Raw genomic sequence first — 22,323 nt, forward strand, 5'->3', positions numbered from 1 at the left:
ATGCCATGTACAGACATCACAGAGACCGGAGAGGAGATCACACTTCCACATGTCGTAGGTACGTGAACGCATGTCGTAGGTACGTGAACGCATGTCGTAGGTATGTGAACGAATGACGTAGGTACGTGAGCACATGTCGTAGGTATGTAAACACATGTAATAGGTACGTAAACACATGTCGTAGGTACATAAATGTATGTCATAGGTACGTACACACATGTAATAGGTACGTAAATGCATGGCATAGGTATGTAAACACATGATGTAGGTATGTAAACACATGTCGTAGGTATGTAAACGCATGTTGTAGGTATGTAAACGCATATTGTAGGTATGTAAACACATGATGTAGGTATGTAAACGCATGTTGTGTAAACACATGATGTAGGTACGTGTTGTTGCTCTCATGGCCAGTTTCCCTCAATCTCTGTCTCGATCTGTCTTGGTCTTGTCGTGGTCTTGTCTTGGTCTTGGGAATTTTTCGGTAAAACCTCTGTGAAAGGACTTCCGGTATGAGAGCGGAAGGGTAGTGACCATAAAATTGAACTCGGACACGATGCAGGCAACCATAAAACTGAACTCGGACACGATAAGAAATGATATTGGGAAGTTACGGGAGGAATTGAGGAAGGAACAGGAGGACTTCAGAGGTGAAATGAATACAGAACTCAAAAGGGTGGATGAGAAGATGGCGGAACAGGACAGAAACGTAACAGAGGTACAGACTAGAACGGCGCAAACGGAGGAATGGAACACAGAGATACACGAGGTGTTAACGTGTGCGATTCAAAAACAAGAACAGATGGAGACAGATATCGGACATGGAGGGGAGGTCACGGAGAAATAACATCAGAATATGGGGATTGAAAGAAGGAGTCGGAAGGGGAATCGGTGATCCAATATGTGGAAAAGCTTATCAAGGAACAACTGAAGGAGACGGGACTGGAAAAAATGGAGATACAGAGGGCCCACAGGGCGTTGGCTCCGGGACCGAAACCGGACAGACCTCCGAGGGCGGTGATTATTAACTTTCTGAGATTTGAGATTAAGGAATTGATACTCAGAACCGCATGGACCAAGAAGATAGAAATCGAGGGGAAAAGACTGTCGTTTGATCACGATTACTCGACAGCGGTAGCAATAACACGCAGGTCCTACGCGGGACTGAAGAGAATTCTGAAAGAAAACGGAATGAAATTCCAATCACCCATGACCTCGCTAAGGATTTACTGGAAGGAAGGGACGGTGACGTAAATGTAATTTACCTACCTCAGTCGTAAAAAAAAAAATCCAAACTTCAAATAACTACAATTTAGACAGTTTTCGGCTTGTCATTGCTCCGACTGCTTTGTTGTTGAATCAAGTCAAATCCTAGGTAAGCATATATTGTGCGTGTGAACGTTGACATGAAAAGAAAAAGTTTAAAAAAAAAAAAGTTAAAACAAAATTAATAATATTTTTTTTTTTTTTTTTTGGTTTCTCACTTGATTCGATACTCGGTAGTACCGACGTGTTTCGGTTCGGTACCTCAAAAGTACCGAATTCGGTACCCATCCCTAGTGGTGAGTCAGATCAAGGAGGAGATAGCCAGGTATAAGGAAGAAAATGTCAACGGGGCGGTAGATCCGAACATTCTATGGGACACACTGAAGGTGGTGATGAATGAATGAATGAATGAAAACTTTATTAACAGATTGCAGAATGGGTACAGTACAGCTCAATACATACAATTGTTAAGGGGATGCAGACCAGAGAAAGACTTTCGTCTTGTTTACATCAGGGTCCCCCATTTTCAATTCATCGTAACATATATGACATACATGACATACAGATAGACAGTACTGCTCCATCTATACATTTATGACATACCAGATTTGCAATTACAGTACTGTTTGTGATACAAAAAGAGTCCAGAAAGAAAAGAGTATATACATTAGGCGTGGAAACTGTACATTGGATTGGGTAGGTGGGGGTGGGGGGGGACTGTACATTGGAGGTGGTTGGTTAGGAGTGGGGGGGGGGGGTTGGGTAGGAGGGGTGGGTGGGGGACACTGTACAACTGTACAAACAACACTGTACATTGGATTATTGACAAGACCATACTTGGTAATTTACTGTACATTGGAGGGGGTTGTGTTCGGACATTTACAGGGGCCAGTTTCGGGTTGCAGTTTCCCTTAGGTGTTTTTTGAGAGTGTTTTTGAAAGTGGGTAGTGATTCACATTCCTTTACAGCTTTGGGTAGGGCGTTCCACATTGATGTGGCATAATTGCGAAACGTGTTTAGTCCCTTGTTTGAGCCGAATCTGGGTTTAACATGATTTGTGGAGCTCCCTCTGGTGTTGTGATCGTGGTATTCACTGACCTTTGGGAAGTATTTTGTCATGTACATGGGTACCTTGGTCGTGTAGTGTATCTTGTAGACCAGGCCCATTGCAAGTTGCTGTACTCTGTCGTCTACTCTAAGCCATCCTAGGTTGTCAAAGTGGGCAGGGGTGAGGTGGGTTCTAGGAGTAAGGTCAAGCAGTAGTCTGACCAGTTTGTTTTGAGATGTTTGTAATTTTGTTTTTAGTGCCTTTGAGGTGCTTTGGTACCATGAGGTGCAAGCATAGTCGTAGTACCCTTGAATGAGTGCTCCTGCTAGAGTCTTCAGGGTATTCTTGTTTACCAGTGAGGAGATCCGGTACAAGAATCGAGTTCGTTGGTTGACTTTTTTTATTACATTGGATGCCATTTTGTCACAGGAAAGATTTGCCTCTAGGATGGAACCCAGGTAGGTAATATCTTCTTTCCTTGTGACAATATTGTCACCCACTGTAACTGAGAAGCCATCGGTCTTGCTGAGTTTGTTATTTGAACCGAAGAGAATGGACTCTGTTTTGCCCATGTGTAATGATAGTTTGTTATCAGCGAGCCATATGCAGATTTTGCCTAGTTCTGAGCTGAGGGTTTTTTCAACCTGTAACTTGTTCTTGTCAGAGACCAGCAGGGCTGAGTCGTCCGCAAACAGGAACAAGTTGCAGTCACAAGCTGACAACATGTCATTTGCATAAATTATAAGGGGGAAATTGATGGAGAAGACAGCAATGCTGAAGAAGGCCAGAACGGAGACATATCACAATCTGATAGGGAAGCTGAAGAAGCTAGAGGGGAGACACCAGATATCAAAAGAACAGGAAACGCTCGGAGAAATCAAAGAAGTAAAGGCCAGGATAAATAGGGAATTATTGACGGAAATAGAAAAGAAAGCGAGGTTCATGAAACAAACGTACTATGAAGGGGGACCAAAAGCGACCAGACTGTTGGCTAGGAGAATTAGGACGCAACAGAAGTTGAACACGATACACACAATAAGGGATACAAAGACTAATGAAATATTGAGAGACCCAGCTGAAATAGAGAGGACATTTAGAGAATACTATGAGAAACTATACACACAGCCAAAAGCAGCGGGAGAAGAGGAAATAGAAGCATATCTGGAGAAGCTAGAGTTACCATCGATAGGGAAAGAACAGAATGAAGAATTAAATAAAATAATTACGGAACGAGAACTGGAAGAGGCAATTAGTAGAGCTAAAAACAACAAATCTCCGGGGAGCGACGGATTCCCATCGGAATTCTACAAGACATTTAGAACGGAATTAGCACCCATGTTAGGGGCGGCGTTCAGACACACGATGGAGGAGGGCAAAATGCCCCCCTCGTGGAAGGAAGCCATAATCACCACGATACCGAAGGAAGGGAAGGATAGAGAATTGTGTAGTAGTTTCAGACCTGTGTCCATACTCAACGTGGATTACAAGATGTATACATCGATAATATCAAAGAGATTTGAGACGTTTATGCCAGACATTATAGATGAAGATCAAACTGGATTTATTAAAGGGAGACAGACACAGGACAACGTGAGAAAGACATTACACATAGTAGAGGAGATACAAAAACAAGGTGGTAGCGCGGTACTGATTAGCCTAGATGCAGAAAAAGCATTCGACAGTGTGAGCTGGACATTTTTATATAAAACATTGATGAGGTTCGGACTGAACGGGAGGGCGATGAAGATGATCAAGGCGCTATATCAAGAACCGACAGCGAGGGTTAAGGTGAATGGCAGCCTGACGGATAGAATCAGATTAGAGAGGGCTACCAGACAGGGATGTTGTCTCTCACCAACGCTCTTCGCCGTTTTCATAGAACCACTGGCACAACTGATCAGACAGACCGAGGACATTAAGGGAGTAAGGATAAAGGGAACGGAATATAAACTAGGCCTATTTGCGGACGACGTGATAGTATACATGAGGCAACCAGACAAGAGCTTCCCGGCACTGATGGATCTACTGAAGGAATATGGCCACTACTCAGGATACAAACTAAACGTGACAAAGACACAGACCTTAGCATGGAACTATACCCCAACGACGGAAATTAGGGAACAGTACGGGATAAGATGGGACATGGACAATGTTGTGAAGGATCAGATTAAACCGAATATATATATTTATTTATATATATTTAAATAGTGTTTGTATATCGTTTGATATCCCCTGTATATTCCTTGTACAATATGCACTGAATATCCCTTTAGTCTACTAAACAGCCCATAATAGTTTCATTCTACCATTGGACGAGAACCTGGCGCCAGGTTGCCATACCCCTAGGTTCAAGTTCAATCGTGCCGCCCAACATGTCGTGGCAAGCCCCGGTTCCTCGCAGGAATACGTCTGGCGAAATACGAATGGTACTATTTGTTCATAGCGCATATATATATGGCGCAAGTAAAGTAGAACTTTCTTTTAGTCCAGTTCTTTACCCTCCAACAGAGTGACAGACGCGAAGCCTCACCCACGACGCACGTGTGGTGTAGTAAGGCCTACTTGGCCTCAGAATAAGCATTGAGATATCGTGTGGATTAATAGTTGAATAGTCATAGTTTGGCACTATACCGTCGAGTTGGACGTATTCTATTAAGCTAATAATAGTCTATTTATGTATGGTGCATCGTTCGGTTAGAGTTATAAAGTTATCAGTACCCCCATCGTTCCTGACGTTATCTGGACGCTTAACCAGGCTGGGCAGACCCCTAGTGGTGCTTGCATCCGAGGAGCTCCGGGCCAGGGCGACTGGACCTGTATATTGGATTACTCTACCCGGACGACGGCGAGCCTTCCGCGGCTTGGATTATGCTTTGGGTGCTTTGATTATTCCATGGATAACGGCCAACACTGCGGAGTGTTGGAACTACCCCCCGGAGAGGACTCCAGGTGAGACGGCGCTCTACACCAGTGAGGTCGCCTCACGTCTCTCCGTTGTGGACCGGCAGCTACCGTCCACCAGAGGGTCCAGCTGTATTCGTCTGCGGACCGAGGTTCTGTGGGCACCGTGTTCAAGACTTTGAATTCTCCCAAGAAACCGTCGGCCAGATGGGATACCGCCAGCGGCTTCTCTAACCCCCCCCCCTCCTACTGTCTTACAACCAGCGGGACCCCCCCCCCCCTTAGTGTATCCAGCTATAATCATTTAAGTACCATCGCTATAGTTTCCTAAATATCCAGGTTGTATACTTACTCCCTGCGTAACCAGAGATTGGACATTCAATGTTGATTTACCTACGAATACTCATTTGCCATACAAGTGCATATTTCAAATCATAAGTGTAAACAAGTGAACGTTGTATATACCTTTTGCTATATTAAATATTCGATTTGTACATTTGTGTGGATTCGTTTCATCAGGTGGGAAAGTGTTCATCATACTTATATCATGTACTGGATGGCCAGAAGTTAAAGTACAAGAGGTAGTGGTATTAAATACCATATCTAACAATACAGTCAGGGAATTGTACCCCTCAGTTACAATTGGTCCTTCGAGCCGGAGGGTAACTAGTGTAATATTAATATAGTGTTATTAATATTGAAATGGCCTATGATGAACACTCCACGAAACGGTCCTCCTAACCTAGAACGCCCGCGGCGCAGACGACAGCCACCTCAGTACTTAGAGGATTACACTGTCAGTCAACTACCTAGCCTTCGACAAACGGTAAACGCGGTAAAAGTAGAAAGTTAAATTATGTCTGACCTTAACGACCAGGTTTCCCCGACCACAGAGGCCCTAGTAGGTCCTAATGTAACTGACCAAGCTCACGGTGGGGACCAGGAGGGAGCGGACATGCCTTTACCCCCCGCCACTACAGAAGAAGTAGTTCCCGACCACCCCCGGGAGGAAGACAACCCTACAGAGAGAGAACTCTGCACGGAAGAAGAGGAGGAGAGCGCAGAGGAAATAGAGCTCCAGGACTCCCCAACGAGTACCCCCAGGAGCGGCTCACGCAGGAGCGGCTCACCTCCACAACCGCCTTCCCCCAGCGAAGCGGAGAGGATGCTACAACAGGCGTTCCTCGTCAGCCTGACAGCCTCTACCGAACACGATCGACTTCAGGGTGAACGCGACCGTCTCCAAGCACAACAACGGAGCGAAGAAGAGCGCACACGCCTGGAGATGAGACGCCTTCAGACAGAAGAGAATATGGCAAGAGACCGGGCCGACGCCCAGCGCGCCGCTGCCGGTGCCCAAAGAGAAGCAGATCTCACCAAGCGCGAAGTCGAGCGCGACAAGTTACAAGCGCAGCTAATGGAGCAGCTGATCCGCAAGGCAACACCCTCTCCCTCCGCCAGGGGTTCAAGGAACTCGTCGAGACAACAGTCAAGGGCAGCGTCTCCTCAACGAGCAAGCGACCCTGAACTTGACCAACAGACCGAGCCTAGACCCCCCGCAGACCCCCTTCCCAGACCGGTCCAAGCGAGACCCAGCTACAAGGAAGGAGCGGCATACACTGCGGAGAAGCTAAATAAACGATTACAGGATCTGGAAGATCTGATAGAGGAAGAAGAGGGAGAGGAGGAGAACCAAGCCCGACGACAGCACAGTACTCCACCGGACCAGGAGGTCCAGTACAGTCCAGGCTATACCCCCGCGGCGCTGCGCTACAGACCCCCGACTCTATTCGCGGGTGAGCACGACGCACGACCAGCCCCGAGGAATAGCACCTGGACCAGCGGGCCATGGTACCCTGTCAGTACCAGCCCACAGCGAGGCGCAAGAGGGGACTCGCCCAGGAGGTCTCTCCCCCAACGCTCGCCGATGTATCAGCCATCCACGGCGTCATACATTGCCACGCCGTCATTTCCAGACTTCGCCTATGAGAGTCGAGCACAGTACACGGAGCTCCGGATGTGCTTAGAGACAATGATGGTGGATGTCGCTGATGAACGCCACAAGTATGCAATATTACTGAAGCACCTGAAAGTACCGCGAGCGCACAATATAGCGCTAGCCTATGCCACCTCTTCGACACCATACACAGCGGCCCTAGCGGCGCTGGACCAGAGATATGGACGTATATGGGATTACGTAATCCAAGAGATAAGGCATATTGATCGCCTACCCCCAGCCACAGACAATCGCTCATTAGACGACCTGTCAATCAAAGTGCAGTCCCTGGTAGGGATGCTGGGAGCGCAACGGGAAAAGGGCATGCATGAGCTATACGCCAACTCTAACGTCGAGAGGATTTTGGAGAAGCTGCCACCCGCAAGACGGGAGCGTTTTAGGCGGCAGAGAGACTACCGGGATCCCAACGGCCCTGAGCCATCCCTCCTTGATCTAGCCGACTTCCTGGCGAGAGAAGTCAGCAGCTTACGACTGGATACATTCGGGCGGAGCACGCCAAGCTCCAGAGAGGGACCCAGGAGAATAAATGATGGAAGAAGATCGATGACTGTCATGCACCAATCAGAGTCAGTACCGAGCAGTAAGAGTCACAGCACCCCCTCGAGAAAAGAGAAGTGGAAGATAGCGTGTCCCTACTGTGAGAAAGAACACTGGCTGTCACAATGTGACCTATTCACAAAGATGAATGCAGAAGAAGTGAGTCAATGGATAAAGTCCAACAGGCGCTGTTACCGATGTGCGCGGCCACACATGGCAGCCGAATGCCGCCTAAAGAAAAGGTGCAGTCGGTGCGATGGAGCCCATCTAGATATACTACACGACAGTAACAGAAGACGGCCTCCACCTGCACCATCGAGCGGCACCAAGGCAAGTGTCATGTACATTGACCCCGCCAGCAGCAGCGGCGCCCAAGTGCTCTTAAAGGTAGTCCGTGTGACATTGAGCTACCAAGATAAAGTCATGGACACTTACGCCGTCCTTGATGACGGGTCAGAGAAGACCCTTCTGCTCGCGTCCGCTGCGGCCCAGCTGGGACTGCGGGGGAGCAAGAACGAAATGACGATTCGGACAATAAGAAGAGATTTAAAGACGATAAAGGGCGAGAATGTCTCCTTCACTATCGCAGCAAACGGGCAGCCAGAGCGACGGTATAAGATTACAAATGCTTTCACCAGCCAAGAAATAGGACTATCGCAGTACACCTACCCTGTCGCCAAGTTGATGGATAAATATGTGCACCTGCGCCAATTACCTATCCCGCTCATAGACGGCGCTACCCCGACCCTGCTGATAGGCTCCGACCATGCAGAACTCATAGTCCCGATTGACCGGGTCCATACAGGACCCCGAGGCTGTCCTGCAGCAGTCGAGACCCGCCTAGGGTGGACCCTACAAGGCCCCCTCGCTAAATCTCTCAACCGAACAGCAGCCACTAGCTGCCTCCACTCCAGAACGACAGAAGAAGACACCACTCTCCTGCAGCATGTCGAGAGGCTATGGACACTAGAGACAATGCCCTTTAAGAATGAAAAGAAAGATATTCGTTCTAAAGAAGACATTTACGCCATCAACCTACTCGAGCAAGGGACAAAGAGAGTCACAGTCGGCGGAGTGATGAGATACGCAACTCCACTCCTGAGGCGAGAGGGAATGCCCACCTTTCACGCAAAGAAAGACGCCACGGAGCGCTATCTATTGAACACGGAGCGGCGCCTAGCCAAAGACCCCGCTCAAGAGAGTGTGTACCGCGCTGAGATTGAGAAGCTAATCACAGCGGGACACGTAACAAAGATTGACATTAAAGAGGCCGATCAGACGACCGAATCATGGTACGTGCCGCATCACAAGGTCCATCACAACGGCAAGGATCGCATTGTGTTTAACTGCAGCTACCAGATCGGATCCCAAAATCTGAATAAAGAGCTCTTGCCCGGCCCCACACTCGGCCCCTCCCTACTAGGCGTGCTACTGCGCTTCCGCCAGGACAAGGTGGCTATCAGCGGGGATATCAAAGGGATGTTCTTGCAGGTGAGACTAGTAGAGGAGGACAAGCCCCTGCTGCGGTTCCTATGGGGAGAGAGGATCGGAGATGAGAACCCAGCCATCTACCAGTGGGAAGTACCCCCCTTCGGAACCACATGCAGCCCGTGCTGTGCTACATTTGCACTACAGAAACACGTCGCAGAGGACCCAACAGCAGATGAAGAGGTCCAACACAGTGTGAAGAACAGTTTCTACGTGGACAACTGTTTACAAAGCGTTTCGACTCAAGAAGAAGCCGAGGCTCTCCTAATCAAGTTACGCGCCTCCCTGATCAAAGGCGGCTTTGATCTCAGGCAGTGGGCCAGCAGTGACCCGCACGTATTGCGCAGCCTCTCCCCCGCGGACAAGGCTGCCAGCAGCGAAACCTGGATGGCGACCATCCCAGGAGAAGCCCAAGAAATGACACTAGGACTAGTCTGGCGCTTCAAAACAGACTTGCTCCACTATAGACGCAAACCCTTGGCTCCAGAGCAGGGAAGGTCGACGGCGATACCGACCACCAGACGGAGTGTGTACAGAACACTCGCCAGACAATATGACCCGTTGGGATGTATTCTACCTTACACCACCAGGGCAAAGATGATTGTACGAGCACTATGGGACAAGGACCAGGGCTGGGACGACCCAATACCCGCACACCTTGCCTCAACATGGAGAGAGTGGGAGACGGAACTCCGCTCACTCCCAGGCGTCAATATACGCCGCAGCTACTTCCCATCCACAGTGAGGCCAGAGACATGCGAGATTGATCTACACGTCTTCAGCGACGCCTCCGAAGTAGCCTATGGATCGGTGGCCTACTTGCGTGCCCAAGAGAAGGGAGGAAAGATACACACTGCTTTCATCCTGGCCCGCTCAAGAATAGCCCCACGAAAGCAACAATCTATCCCACGTCTAGAGCTCTGCGCAGCCCTAGCAGGAGCGCATCTAGCCACGTTAATCCAACGTGAACTCACCATTCCGGTGCACAGAACAATCTTGTGGTCAGATTCCACGACAGTACTCACATGGATCAAGTCTGATTCATGCAGATACAAAGTCTTCGTGGGAGTCAGAGTCACCGAGATTCAAGAGCTAACAGAAGCAGCGAGCTGGCGGTATGTGGACACCAAACACAACCCAGCTGACGTCATCACCCGGGGAATGTCTCTGGATGACCTAACCCGTCGCAACATCTACAGTGACGGACCAGAATTCCTCAAGCTCCCGGAAGGAGAGTGGCCTACGCCCACCCCACGGGAAGCAAGTAACGAGGAGGCTGAGAACAAGAAACCTATGTTCTGTGGACTGAGCACAGTCGCCTCCACAGACCCCAACATAGATGACTGCATTACCCTAGAGAGTGCGCAGCAAAGAACATTCCTGTGGCACCACCCAGAGATTCAGTCCACCACTGACATGTCAGCAGCTGACTACGAAGAAGCAGAACTTCTTCTACTACAACGAGCCCAGAGAGACTCGTTCCCCGATGAGCTAGACTGTCTACAGGGAGGAAACCCCGTCCCATCAGACAGCAGACTGCTCCACCTGGCACCAGAGAGTGACGCCCATAATCTCATCAGAGTGGGTGGTCGCCTGCGGAGAGCCCCCGATCTACCGGATGATATTAAGTACCCGATCGTCTTGAACAGCCGACACAAGGTCACAGAGCTGATCATAAAGAAATACGACGAGGATGTACACCACGCAGGAGCAGAGAGAGTCCTCACGGAGATCGAGGGAGTATTGAACTCAAAGCCCCTCGGTTACGTCTCCAGTGATGTAGCAGATGTCGACCCAGTCACCCCCAACACACTCCTAATGGGGCGGCTGGACCCCGCGCTACCCCAGACAATGTACAGGCCTGAAGAAGCGAACGGCCGAAGAATGTGGAGGTACAGTCAAGTACTAGCTGACCAGTTTTGGAGCAGCTTCCTACTCCACTACCTACCGTCTCTACAGACCCGCCAGAAGTGGGTAAAAGAGAGACAATTTGACAGAAGGAACAGTCGTCATGATTATCGACCAGTCACTACCCAGAGCTATGTGGCCGGCTGGCCGCGTAAGCAAAGTGATCACCGGTGCCGATGGCAAGGTCCGAGCAGCTGAAGTACTCGTCCAAGGGCGCACTTACACACGACCCGTGGCGAGGCTCATAGAACTGCCCCGACTCCCAGATACTATCGATGATGACCATGACCCATGACTTTGTGAGTTGACTGACCCTTACAGCGGACCTTGAGTGGTAGACAGTGCGGTTAATCTGTCTCTGCTTAGCTAATTAGGTGGGACTAATTAGGGGGCGGCTGTTGTGAAGGATCAGATTAAACCGAATATATATATTTATTTATATATATATATTTAAATAGTGTTTGTATATCGTTTGATATCCCCTGTATATTCCTTGTACAATATGCACTGAATATCCCTTTAGTCTACTAAACAGCCCATAATAGTTTCATTCTACCATTGGACGAGAACCTGGCGCCAGGTTGCCATACCCCTAGGTTCAAGTTCAATCGTGCCGCCCAACATGTCGTGGCAAGCCCCGGTTCCGCGCAGGAATACGTCTGGCGAAATACGAATGGTACTATTTGTTCATAGCGCATATATATATGGCGCAAGTAAAGTAGAACTTTCTTTTAGTCCAGTTCTTTACCCTCCAACAGAGTGACAGACGCGAAGCCTCACCCACGACGCACGTGTGGTGTAGTAAGGCCTACTTGGCCTCAGAATAAGCATTGAGATATCGTGTGGATTAATAGTTGAATAGTCATAGTTTGGCACTATACCGTCGAGTTGGACGTATTCTATTAAGCTAATAATAGTCTATGTATGGTGCATCGTTCGGTTAGAGTTATAAAGTTATCAGTACCCCCATCGTTCCTGACGTTATCTGGACGCTTAACCAGGCTGGGCAGACCCCTAGTGGTGCTTGCATCCGAGGAGCTCCGGGCCAGGGCGACTGGACCTGTATATTGGATTACTCTACCCGGACGACGGCGAGCCTTCCGCGGCTTGGATTATGCTTTGGGTGCTTTGATTATTCCATGGATAACGGCCAACACTGCGGAGTGTTGGAACTACCCCCCGGAGAGGACTCCAGGTGAGACGGCGCTCTACACCAGTGAGGTCGCCTCACGTCTCTCCGTTGTGGACCGGCAGCTACCGTCCACCAGAGGGTCCAGCTGTATTCGTCTGCGGACCGAGGTTCTGTGGGCACCGTGTTCAAGACTTTGAATTCTCCCAAGAAACCGTCGGCCAGATGGGATACCGCCAGCGGCTTCTCTAACCCCCCCCCCCTCCTACTGTCTTACAACCAGCGGGACCCCCCCCCCCCCCCTTAGTGTATCCAGCTATAATCATTTAAGTACCATCGCTATAGTTTCCTAAATATCCAGGTTGTATACTTACTCCCTGCGTAACCAGAGATTGGACATTCAATGTTGATTTACCTACGAATACTCATTTGCCATACAAGTGCATATTTCAAATCATAAGTGTAAACAAGTGAACGTTGTATATACCTTTTGCTATATTAAATATTCGATTTGTACATTTGTGTGGATTCGTTTCATCAGGTGGGAAAGTGTTCATCATACTTATATCATGTACTGGATGGCCAGAAGTTAAAGTACAAGAGGTAGTGGTATTAAATACCATATCTAACAATACAGTCAGGGAATTGTACCCCTCAGTTACAGACAAGATTAAATACTTAGGGGTGAACATCACGAGAGGGGTGGGGAAACTGTTTGAGGCGAACTATACACAGATAAATCAGAACATCAAGAGAGACTTAGAGAGATGGACAGTAATGCCCTTGGACTTCAATTCAAGAATAGAGGTCATTAAAATGAACATACTATCAAGGTTACTGTACCTATTCCAGTCACTACCGATACAAATACCACAGAATCAATTCAGGGAGTGGGACAGACTGATATCGAGGTTCATATGGGCGGGGAGAAGACCACGGGTCAGATATAAAACACTACAACTACCAAAGGAAGAGGGAGGGATGGCAGTACCCAGCCTACAAGATTATTACTATGCAGCACAACTGAGAGCAGTGACGTGCTGGTGTAACGACAGATATGAGGCAAGATGGAAAGACATTGAAAAAGAAGGGGAGGGATACAAGGTACAAGCTCTGCTGGGAGATAGGGAACTATTTAAAGAAAAAGAGGGACTATTAGATCCAATCACCAAATGCACCTTGACCATATGGAACAGAGTAGTAAAAACACACAAATTGGAGAAGCAGTCAGGGGTTCTGAGATGGGTAGCACATGACAAGAGATTCAAACCAGGGAGGTTAGACCATGGATTCAGAAGGTGGGAGAGGGGGGGGGGGGGGGCAACAGCGATATGCAAAATGATAGAGAAGGGGGAAATGCAGACACTACAAAAATTAAAGGAGAAATTTGGACTAGAAAACAGGGACCACTTCAGATATCTACAGGTTAGAGACTACTACAACAAAGAAATAAGGGGGGCCAAAGACGAAGAACGGAATGGAATAATCAAGATGATAGTATGGGCATACGAAGGGGGGCAAGGACGAGTAATATCAGCAATATACCGGGCTATAATGAACAGCAAGGGACACACGACCGATTACATAAGGGAGAAATGGGAGAGAGAACTAGAGATAGAAATAACAGGGAAGGAATGGGGGAACATATGCGAGGTGCAACATTCAACAACAGGATCGAGGATATGGAAAGAGTTTGGATGGAAAAACATAATCAGATTCTTTATAACCCCAGAGCTGAAGGGAAAATATGCACCAACACAAAGAGCATGCTGGAGGATGTGTGGGAAGGAGGGGGCAAATCACACGCACATATTCTGGGGATGTCAGAAGCTGAAGGGGTATTGGGAGGAGATAGGGGAGGCAATGATCAGAATATTAGGATACGGGTTACCACAAACAGGGCTGGTGCTTTACTTAGGAGACCTGACACACGAGGGAATACAAGGGGGGGACAAATATTTAATAAAGATAATGTTGATAGCGGCCAGAAAAGCAATAACAAGACTGTGGTACAAAGAAGACCCACCGACAATAGCACAATGGGTAGGAATAGTGGAAGAGATACAGGATATGGAGAAGATAACACATGCTGAGGTTACAGGAAGAGAAATTTGGAGAAAGATGGGGAAAGTGGGAGGATTACAAGGGGAACGAAAACGACATCACAGAGGAAGAACCAAATACATCACAAGAGGGCGAAGGGTAAAGGAGGAAAGAGGTTCAAAGAGGGTCTCTGAACCCATGTCACACACTTAATGTTTTACAATTGTGTTATGTTTTTTTAAGTCAGTATTTTTATTTTTCGTCTTTTGGGCATTACATTTTTTCTTTATTATTTATGTCTGTTTAATAGTGTTGTTGATGTTATTGTATATGTTGTGTTGTTTGTCTCAATAAAAATTTAAGTTTAAAAAAAAAAAACTCTGTGAAAATAACAATAAATTAACAACACTATAAACAGTGGGAGCATTAAATATACAAAAAAACATACTTACCATTATATTAGGTTAAATAAATAGAAATAATAATAAACATGCCTTGGCATGATAATACTAATTCATACTACCCTTCCTTCAATATTGAGCTTCTCTCTTCTCCTCTCCTCTCTGTGGTGTCAGGTATCCAGAGCCCAGACCAGATAGAGTTGCTAGCCAAGCATGACTCCAGCAAGCCAGTGTTTGTGGAGGGTCCCTTCCCTCTGTGGCTGAGGAAGACCTGTGTTTACTACTATATCCTGAGGGCTGACCCACTGGCCCCTGGAGAGCAGGTAAGGAAACCCCTAGAATCTGTCTCTGTGTTTATGGTAGGACTGGGCAATTAAGGATATTCAAGACATTTATCGCCTGTCTGGCTGGGACATATACCAATATTTATTGTGTATCATCTGTTTATTGCACTGCACTGTTGCATCATTTTACTCTTGTCTATTCTATTCTACTATTTATTGCACCGCACTATTGCACTATTTTACTGTCTATTCTATTTGACTCATAAACACATAAACAAGGTGGCCTATTGGGATGTTAGATCCTAATGTGAAAAACTGTGATTTTATATATTATCTGCACTTTATGTGCTCATTTTGTGCCTGTTTTCTGTTGTGAAGCACTTTGAGCTGCAATTATTGTATGAAAGGTGCTATACAAATAAAGTGTATTATTATTATTGACTGAAATGATTGATAAATGTTAGACCATACATGTCTAAATATGAGTTTTAGCCAGTTTATTCATTGGTGCACATATTTTACATCACCCCGCCAATTTTCCTGAGCATTTTGTGGTGACGGTGGCTCGGTAGGTAGAGCAGTCATCTGGTAATCTGGAGGTTCCCGGTTCGATTCCCGGGCAGCGTGTGTCGAAGAGTCTAACAGGTCTATAGTCCTAGGATGTTTGAGGTTTTCACCAAGGTCCATGGTACCATTCCGGTGTCGTTGCTGCTCCGTCTTGTGGATGTACCTGATCATCTGTAATCCATGTTTCAGGTGGAGGAGCCCTACGACCCAGAGAGGTGCTTCGACTACCCTCTTCAGCTGGACCTGGACCTGGGCCGCGACCTCGGGGACGATGAGGACTTCGACATAGACGACCGTAAGATATACCCTGAAATCATTTCATTCAATCAGCTGGATATACCTGTATTGGCCCAAATGCAGGACAACTCCGTTTACCCTGATTTTCTTTTATTTATTTTCTGAAGATTAAATATTTATTTAAATTTTATTTTTTATAAAGAAAATAATTATATCTAACCAGAATGTAATAGTGATACAATTTATATTATTATTTATAATGCTATATTATTTATTATTATAATAATACTATGATTGATATTATCTATACCCAATAATACCACTTTTATTATCTGAAGATAAGCATGTTTCTAAACATCTGTATCGGCTGACATGGGTAGAGGAAAAATCTGATATCTGCATCGGCCTTAACCTTTATTTAACCAGGAAAGTCACATTGAGATTAAAAATCTCTTTATCAAGTGAAACCTGGCCAAGACGAGCTGCAAGCTGCAAAGGAATACAAAAGTTGCACATAAATACAAAAAACAACAACAAATTACAGAAATACACGAAACATATCGAATCCCAGTCTCAGCATTGCCTTCGACTTGGGCCGGCCGTCGTACTGGCTCATTTAGCAGAGTCAGCGGGTGGAAGTTGATGGGTGGGGATTGGACGTTGTGGACAGCGACTCCTACAGGTCGGTTGGGTGAAGCCTGCACAGCAGAGACAGGAAGCACTGAGTCCGCGTTGTCTGGTGAAAAGATGCGACAGGCTGCCTCCTCGTGTACCGGAGGGGACACGTGATGCAAGGCTTCTATCCTCACTACAACCGACCAGTGGGGGGCATAGTCTAGCAACGTTCAAGACGGGGTAGGGGAGAATTGGCAATACGAAATTGGGATGAAAAATAGAAAAAATAGAAAATGAGGAGAAAAAGTGGATAAAAAAAAATACACTAAACAACCAATATCAGAGCCAGAGGCAACCTAGCAGGGCAGGCAGCAACAATAGACTATTAGGGCAAATCAACAACAGACCATTGATTCAACCTCTAGTCCCTCCATGAGGCATTTAAGGCGAGACAGCACCCCCAAAATTGCCTTTTTGCTTTTTTTCTCGACAATATTGAGATTTTGTTATATTTTGCTTCCTAAACATGTCTTCTATGAAACTAGTGACAATAAAACATCAATAACACACATTTAATTGTTATTTGACTTCATTTTGCCTGATTGCATCCATAAATGTGCACATATTTAACACATTGTGCGCCAAAAACAAGTATACTAGTTATTGCCCGCCATGCGTTGTGCGCCAGAAACGAGTTAACTCGTTTTTGGGATCAATATTAAATTTTTTCGCCACGGCATTCATAATTCATCCAGCCTCCCTCCGCTGCTGCAGCTGGACCCTGTTCTGATATTGCAACGCCTCAATACCGCCGCCTGGTGGATGTCGGGCGAGTTACACTCCAAGCCAAACCGGAAGTGGCGCTCTGTGCATCTGGGAGAATCCTCCGGCAGTAATATCTTGTAGCGTGTATCTAGATACACACTTGAGTGCATTGGGATTGCCAATCGATAATCTATCATATGCATCAGGGCCTATAACTCGCGTTTTAGGAATTACTGCAGAAAACCTTAAAAACATACTTATATTCACGACGGTATTAACACGACAATGTATGAATGAAAAAATATAACGTTCCCACATCCGGAACGATAGATACCCGATGTTGAATGGGCCATAGTAATGTCGATATAGCTATAATATTTAAAAAGTTATAGCCCTGCAAAGAAGGTAAACATCTCCATAGGGTTACAGCACTGGCAGACTGGGCCCAAGGATGGGTACAATGCATGGCGGACAATGTGTTAACACATTGGGCGCCGGGGTTTGTGCCCATCAAAGTACCCAGTCTGCCACCGTTGAAAGCCTATGGAGATGTTTAGCTTCTTTGCAGGGCTATAACAATTAACTTAATTGTATTGCTATATTGACATTACTATGGCCCATTCAACATCTATTATCTATCGTTCAGGATGTGGGAACGTTATATTTTTTCATTCATACATTGTTGTGTTAATAGCGTCGAGAATATAAGTATGTTTTTAAATCTTTTCTGCTGTAATTCCAAAAACAGTAGTTATAGGCCCTGAAGCATATTTTAAGATAGATTATCGATTGGCGTTTCTTTCCTTTTTTTTTTGATCCACTTTTTCTCCTATTTTCTATATTTTCTCCCATCCCAATTTCGTATCATCCAATTCAACCGTCCCCTGTCACGGACGCTGTTTCTTGCCTCCCACAAGCCGGCTGCAATGTGGACTAAGTCATACATAGCACAAGTCCCCTCCGGTACTTGAGGTAACAGCAGTTGCATCTTTTCACCTGCGCAGCTCGATCTCTCAGTGGCGAGGAGTAACGCGTGGGAGGCTCACGCTGCCCCCGACACTTCCTGATTCTACTGCGCAGACGCACCAACCGACCTGTAGGAGTCGCTGTCCACAACGCCCGATCCCCACCCATCAGTTTCCCACCCCCTAATACGGCCAATGTGTATTAGTACGGACGACCAGCTAAACTGAAAGCAAATGTGGAGCGCTGGGCTCGAACTGACGAGCCCAGCATCTCCAGCATTTCGTGGCGAGTGCCTTGCCCACTACGCCACGTAGCCGCCGATTGGCGTTTCTTTCCTATACATGCTATATTAAAAAATAAAAATGTATATGATCGGTATACATTATGCTTCATCATGCGTGAAGGAAAGGGGGGGGGGTCGTTTATAATTCCTTGATCGTCAGTAACGGCTTTATTTAGTATGGGTTGATATATTGATCAGATGGTTTGCAGTGAAATGAATAAACAATCGGGCTGAAAATAACGTTACTGTCCTCTTACCGTTTGCCGATGAGACTGGAGGAAAAAGATCCCAATTATTTGACGCCGATCTCCTAGATCCATTTCCGGTTTGTATGGCGCAATAAACGCCGAAATCATATCGATTATTAAGTTTAGAAAGCGATCCAAATGCACTATAGTGTTTGTCTGGAGCCACGTAACAAGATATCACTGCCGGAGGGATTTCCTCGACGCACCGATCGGCACTTCCGGTTTTGGCGAGAGTGTAACTTGCCCGACCATCCACCAGGCGGCAGTATTGAGGCGTTGCAATCTCATACAGGGTCCCACTGCAGTCCGGAGGTTGGCTGGATGAATTATGAATGCCATGGGGAAAAAAATAAATATTGATCCCAAAAACGGCGTAAGTCGTTCTTGGCGTTCAACGCATGGCGGGCAAAAACCGTGTAACTCGTTCTTGGTGACCAATGTGTTAATGGGGAAGTGCCTCATTTGCATATATAAACATAAATTTCTGAAAACTTGCAATATATTTTTTCTTAGTTTATATGTACATAACAAACTGGGAAAGTTTCATAGTGATATCTATTCAATTTTTATTTTGCCTATTAGTGTGTAGTTCTGTTCAGTTCAATAACATCATTATTATTATTATGTTATTCAGTTATCAGGCATGTGTTTAGGTTGTCTATTACTAATGGTTTGATTGGGTGTTGTGTTTGTAAATAGCTGTTTCAAATAAAAATGTATGGCATTTTACAATACAAAACTTTGAGGTCGTTTTCTGAAAAACTAGTTTTATGCATTTTACTTACACACAAAGAGTTGGAACTCCATTTCCCTAGTACCACTACCGTAAGGTTATGTATATAACCAAGTTCTGTGAATGCTAGTGACGCTCAGCGTCATATTGCATATATCTCGCTTCAGCGTATATACACTGAATAATAAAAAAAATGCACCTTTACATACCAACATCCGTCTGACCACACCCCCATCTGCTGCCTATATAAGCAGGGGTGGGGCCACACACTCATCTCCTTCCCAAAAAATTTCACCACAATGAAAAATCAAGGGCCGCAGTGGCGCCTAGACGCTGAGCGTCACTAGCATTCACAGAACTTGGTTATATACATTACCTTACGTTCTGTTTCATGCTAGCTTCCGCTCAGCGTCATATTGCATAACAGGAGCTGAGCGGGAGCTAGAAGCTCGACAAATGTACCCCACTGAGGCCCCCCACCATCAGAACCGGGGAGGACCGAGCCCCCCGACCCTCCCTAATGGAGGGATACCCTCCTTATTGGAGGACGGGAGGGAGACGGATCCGACCGTGCGAAGAGGAACTCAAGCAACTCAACGCACAGGGTGAGCAGACCGTGGCTTGACCCCACGACTACGCACACGCACAACCCGCATGCCACCAGGGAACAAACGGAAGGAACAAACCTTGTTACTGCCCCCAAAATCACGGAGTCCAGCGCAAACTCAACCCTGTGGCAAGGCCGTAGCAGCGGAGCGTGAAGGAAGACCCAGACCCACTGAAGGGACTGGATCCCCCGGAAAAAGGGGGCCCGGAGAGGTCAATGACGCCACAGCATCAAGACCTCACCAGGCGGTCACTTAGTGACACCGCCCCCCACATCGCCAGCGTATTCGGACAGGGCCCGCTCTTGGAGCAGGCCCTTCCCCCCACTAGTACGCCGCCTGGCACACTGACCCTGCAACACAGGCAGTCAGCATGGCTGTAACTCGAAGCACTCAAGAGGCTACACTACAGCGGGAGCAGGCAGCGCACCGGGGAGACGACCACCAGAAAGGGTCGGTCTCTCAATCCAGGCAGCGGGCATTTGACCCGAGCCTGGAGCACTGCGGGCGAGACAGGCGCCAAAGGGGTCAACTGAAACAGCACCCCAGCGGAAGGGGCGTATGCTGGCATTGTTGCGCATCATGACAAAGCCTCCACCAAAAAACCCCGACCCAGAGAGGTCGAGGCAGAGAAGGCTGACACGATTGGCAGACGTCATGAACGTGCAGGGGCACACTCAACCGGGTAACCCGGGAGTTGACTCTGCTCCAACACACCAGGGAATCAACCACCCTCTTGGTACCACATGCGGTGGTTGTTCCTATAACCCCTCAAGAAAAAACTCAAACACACCTGCGGGTATACACTGGCTATACCGCAGTACAAGTGTTTCAGTTTTCAAAAAGGGTTATTCCAGGCCTACGGGTCGACGAAACATAACTTCGGACCGGGCCCGGCGGCTCAGGAAGCTCACAGGGCTACCAGAGGAGGTCCAAAAGACCACCCCAACAGCCCCCTCTTCGCCATGCGTGAGAGAGGAGCGAAAAGAATGGAGAACCAGCCCCTTTTTTCACACATGTAAAAACAACGCCGATTTACTATGGAGAGAGAAGCTATACCAGTGACAAGACAATTCGCACACAACACGCGTCGTATCCCCAATGTATTGCAGCAACACATGTTTTGGAAACATCGTTATTACAAAACATTTAGAAGGGAAGAAAAGAAGAAGTGTTTAAAGTCCGGTCAGGACTCCTACCTTCACCCTGAGCGCAGGCCGAGAGAACTGCAACACTGGTTAACGGGACACCGAGTCGAACCCAGCATCTCCTGCGTTGGTGACGAGGGTATGTCCGCTACGCCACCCAGCCGCCGTTCTCCATGTTGACGAAGTCCTCGCTGGCACTGGCACCCGGGTGTAGGGTCGACTAACATCCTCTGTCAAAGATGACGTCGTAGTCAGAGTGTTTAAGGTATATTATAGTCACAGTAACGTTCCACAGTGTAGCATTAAGCTAACAGCCGTCCGACTGATAGCTTACTAGCCTAGTGAACACAACGAGCTAGCGCCGCAGCTAACAACTGACTGGCTAACACAGTAGGCCACAAACTAGCACGCCAGCTAAGCAGCTATCACCTGAACTGTACACAACGACATAATAAGCCACACTTCAGACAGGCCGCCGCCTGAGTCCCTCCCCATCCTAAGAGGGAAGAGAAAAAGAAATGTCAAACACAGTTTTCAACTGTGATTTACCAGACATACAGCGGAGCCGGCACAAATCCCATCCGGGCTGCAGCCGACTTAAGCATGGATCTTCCGATAACGAAGATCCATGCCCACATTTCCTCGTTAGGGTGTACTTCCACATTCATGTGAAAGATGGGGCCTGCACGGGACAGAGAAGCATCCGCTCGTCCAGAGAATCCAGGTCTCAAACCAGGTCTCGGTCGCGGCCCACTAGGTTGACCATCATGGGCGTCAGACCAAGATCCTCCGTCCGCCGCTTAAGAAGCCGAGCAGAGGACCCCAGACCGGGGTCAGCTTTCGTAAAATTGTCAGCTAACCCCCAAGCGTTAACAGACAACTAGCACTCGCAAGCAAAACAGTACTCACCAGAGCTCCCGTAGCTCACCGCGTATCTCGGCGCTATTTCTGCGTCGGGGACAACCGTGCTCGTCACGGATCTGGGGTACACGAGTTCGATTCCCGGACCCGCCGTATTTTCTCAGAGTGTCTTCCCCTACTCTACATCCCATTCAACCTGTTTCTGTCGGTCATGCTTGACCAGAAAAAGCGATAAACGCTAAAAAATAAAGTAAAAAAAAAAAAAAAACAGTA

The 22,323-nt window shown here is 47.2% G+C and overlaps 1 protein-coding gene across 2 annotated transcripts in view; it reads left to right on the forward strand.

Annotated features, from left to right (window-relative positions):
• The window catches only part of ecsit (ECSIT signaling integrator), a 42,644-nt gene that overhangs the window by 15,494 nt on the left and 4,827 nt on the right, over positions 1-22,323 (forward strand). For both annotated transcript variants that reach the window (XM_084324845.1, XM_084324846.1), the window contains exons 5-7: positions 1-58; positions 14,913-15,061; positions 15,779-15,884. In XM_084324845.1, coding sequence (XP_084180971.1) covers positions 1-58; positions 14,913-15,061; positions 15,779-15,884 — 313 coding nt within the window. The remainder of the gene's footprint in view (positions 59-14,912; positions 15,062-15,778; positions 15,885-22,323) is intronic.

This window comes from Notolepis coatsorum (assembly GCF_963971535.1).
Source record: "Notolepis coatsorum genome assembly, chromosome: 1".
NCBI lineage: Eukaryota > Metazoa > Chordata > Actinopteri > Aulopiformes > Paralepididae > Notolepis > Notolepis coatsorum.